The 1427-nt window shown below is 46.5% G+C and overlaps 1 protein-coding gene across 1 annotated transcript in view; it reads right to left on the minus strand.

Annotated features, from left to right (window-relative positions):
- Positions 1-978, minus strand: part of LOC306734494 (uncharacterized protein) — a 7504-nt gene extending 6526 nt beyond the window's left edge. The window contains exons 1-2 of the mRNA XM_079215851.1: positions 870-978; positions 482-605 (exon numbers count right to left, since the gene is read on the minus strand). Coding sequence (XP_079071977.1) covers positions 482-523 — 42 coding nt within the window. The 5' untranslated portion in view covers positions 524-605; positions 870-978. The remainder of the gene's footprint in view (positions 1-481; positions 606-869) is intronic.
- Between the last annotated feature and the right edge of the window lie 449 nt (positions 979-1427).

A 1427-nucleotide genomic window follows, 5' to 3' on the forward strand; every position in this document is an offset into this window, starting at 1 on the left:
GCTAGCATCAAACAGAGCTATAACCAATGCTAAACAACAACACTAAGTAAACTACAGAAACAGTTGACCCACAAATACAACTCAGAACCGTTCATGAAGACCTTGGAAGAAGAGCCGTACTTATGTTTGACTGTTTGTCCGGAGAACAAGCCGTGAAAAGACGCCGTGAGGTACAGGTTGTTTATCTACTGTAGTCTGCTCGCTGCTGCTGGACGTCTGTCTCAGGGGGAAACGGAGTTTCTTTCCCTCTAATCCAAGGGAGGAAACAGCGCCCCCAAAATCTCACTTGTGGCCAAAAATATATGACACTTGTAGTGATAAGGACTACCATAGAGAATGAATGGTAAAAGTTAAGGAAGTTAAGTCTTACTATATTCGGCTCCCGAAAATAAGGGTTGGAGGTTCGATACCAGGCCTGGAGCCTGTCGTTTTGCATGCATGTTTTTTTTTTGCACAATTTTTAGAGAGAATTTTAACATACCTGGGGTACTCTCACGAGTATCTGCCAATTCTTCATTGCCATGCCGAGCTCTATAATGCCTCAGCATTGATGAAGTGCTCTTATTGATATAAGATAGCTCTGTGGAGCAGAGCCGACACTTCACCTACAATAACATAAAAAGTTAATTTATCTGAAAACAATTCAAACCTCTTACCAGAACATTGCATTCACTTGTTAAACAAAATAGACACCCTATCTCATGATTACGAGATCAGGATCTCATAATTACATGATGACATGAATAAAGCAACTGTAAGGCTCTTTAACTGACTATCATATGAATCACAGGTCATTCACTTGATAAACTGATAAAGTGATTGCAATGCGCCACCGTAAAAAATAGTATATAAAGGAGAAAAAGATTTACCTTGTTTGGCGTCACGAGATCAAAATTATTCCACACCGGGGAAAACTTCCTAGGACGATCCATGATCAAGCAAAACTCCATCCGACAAACCCACGACATGTTGATACAGTTTGTTTCCTGATAAACACACTTTGGCGCGGCACATCCAAACGACACAGTTCCTGTATCGGTCACGTGATTCTTTCTTAAAGCAATACACGCACCGATACGAGGTTTCCCTCTTGAGCTCTCGGCACAGTGCTGATGCACCAGTGTCGCTCGTCCCATCACTAATCGAGAATGCCCTCCAGCAGCACGAGGCGCAGATGGTCCGCTTCGCTGCGGAGACGCAGCAGTCCAGGAGCAGGCTATGACGGCGATGACCGCCCAGATGCTACAACTGACGACGGCCCTGACCCAGCTGGTAGCCGCTGCGCCGTCTCCTGCCTCTCCACGTCCGGCCTCTCCACCTCCGGTCTCACCGGCGCCTGTGCCAACACACGAGCCTCGTGTGGGTACCCCGGAGCGCTACGCTGGAGAACCTGAGGGCTGCAACCCATACATCACGAACTGCTCCAT

The sequence above is a fragment of the Taurulus bubalis genome (genome assembly GCF_910589615.1).
Source record: "Taurulus bubalis genome assembly, chromosome: 3".
Taxonomy (NCBI): Eukaryota; Metazoa; Chordata; class Actinopteri; order Perciformes; family Cottidae; genus Taurulus; species Taurulus bubalis.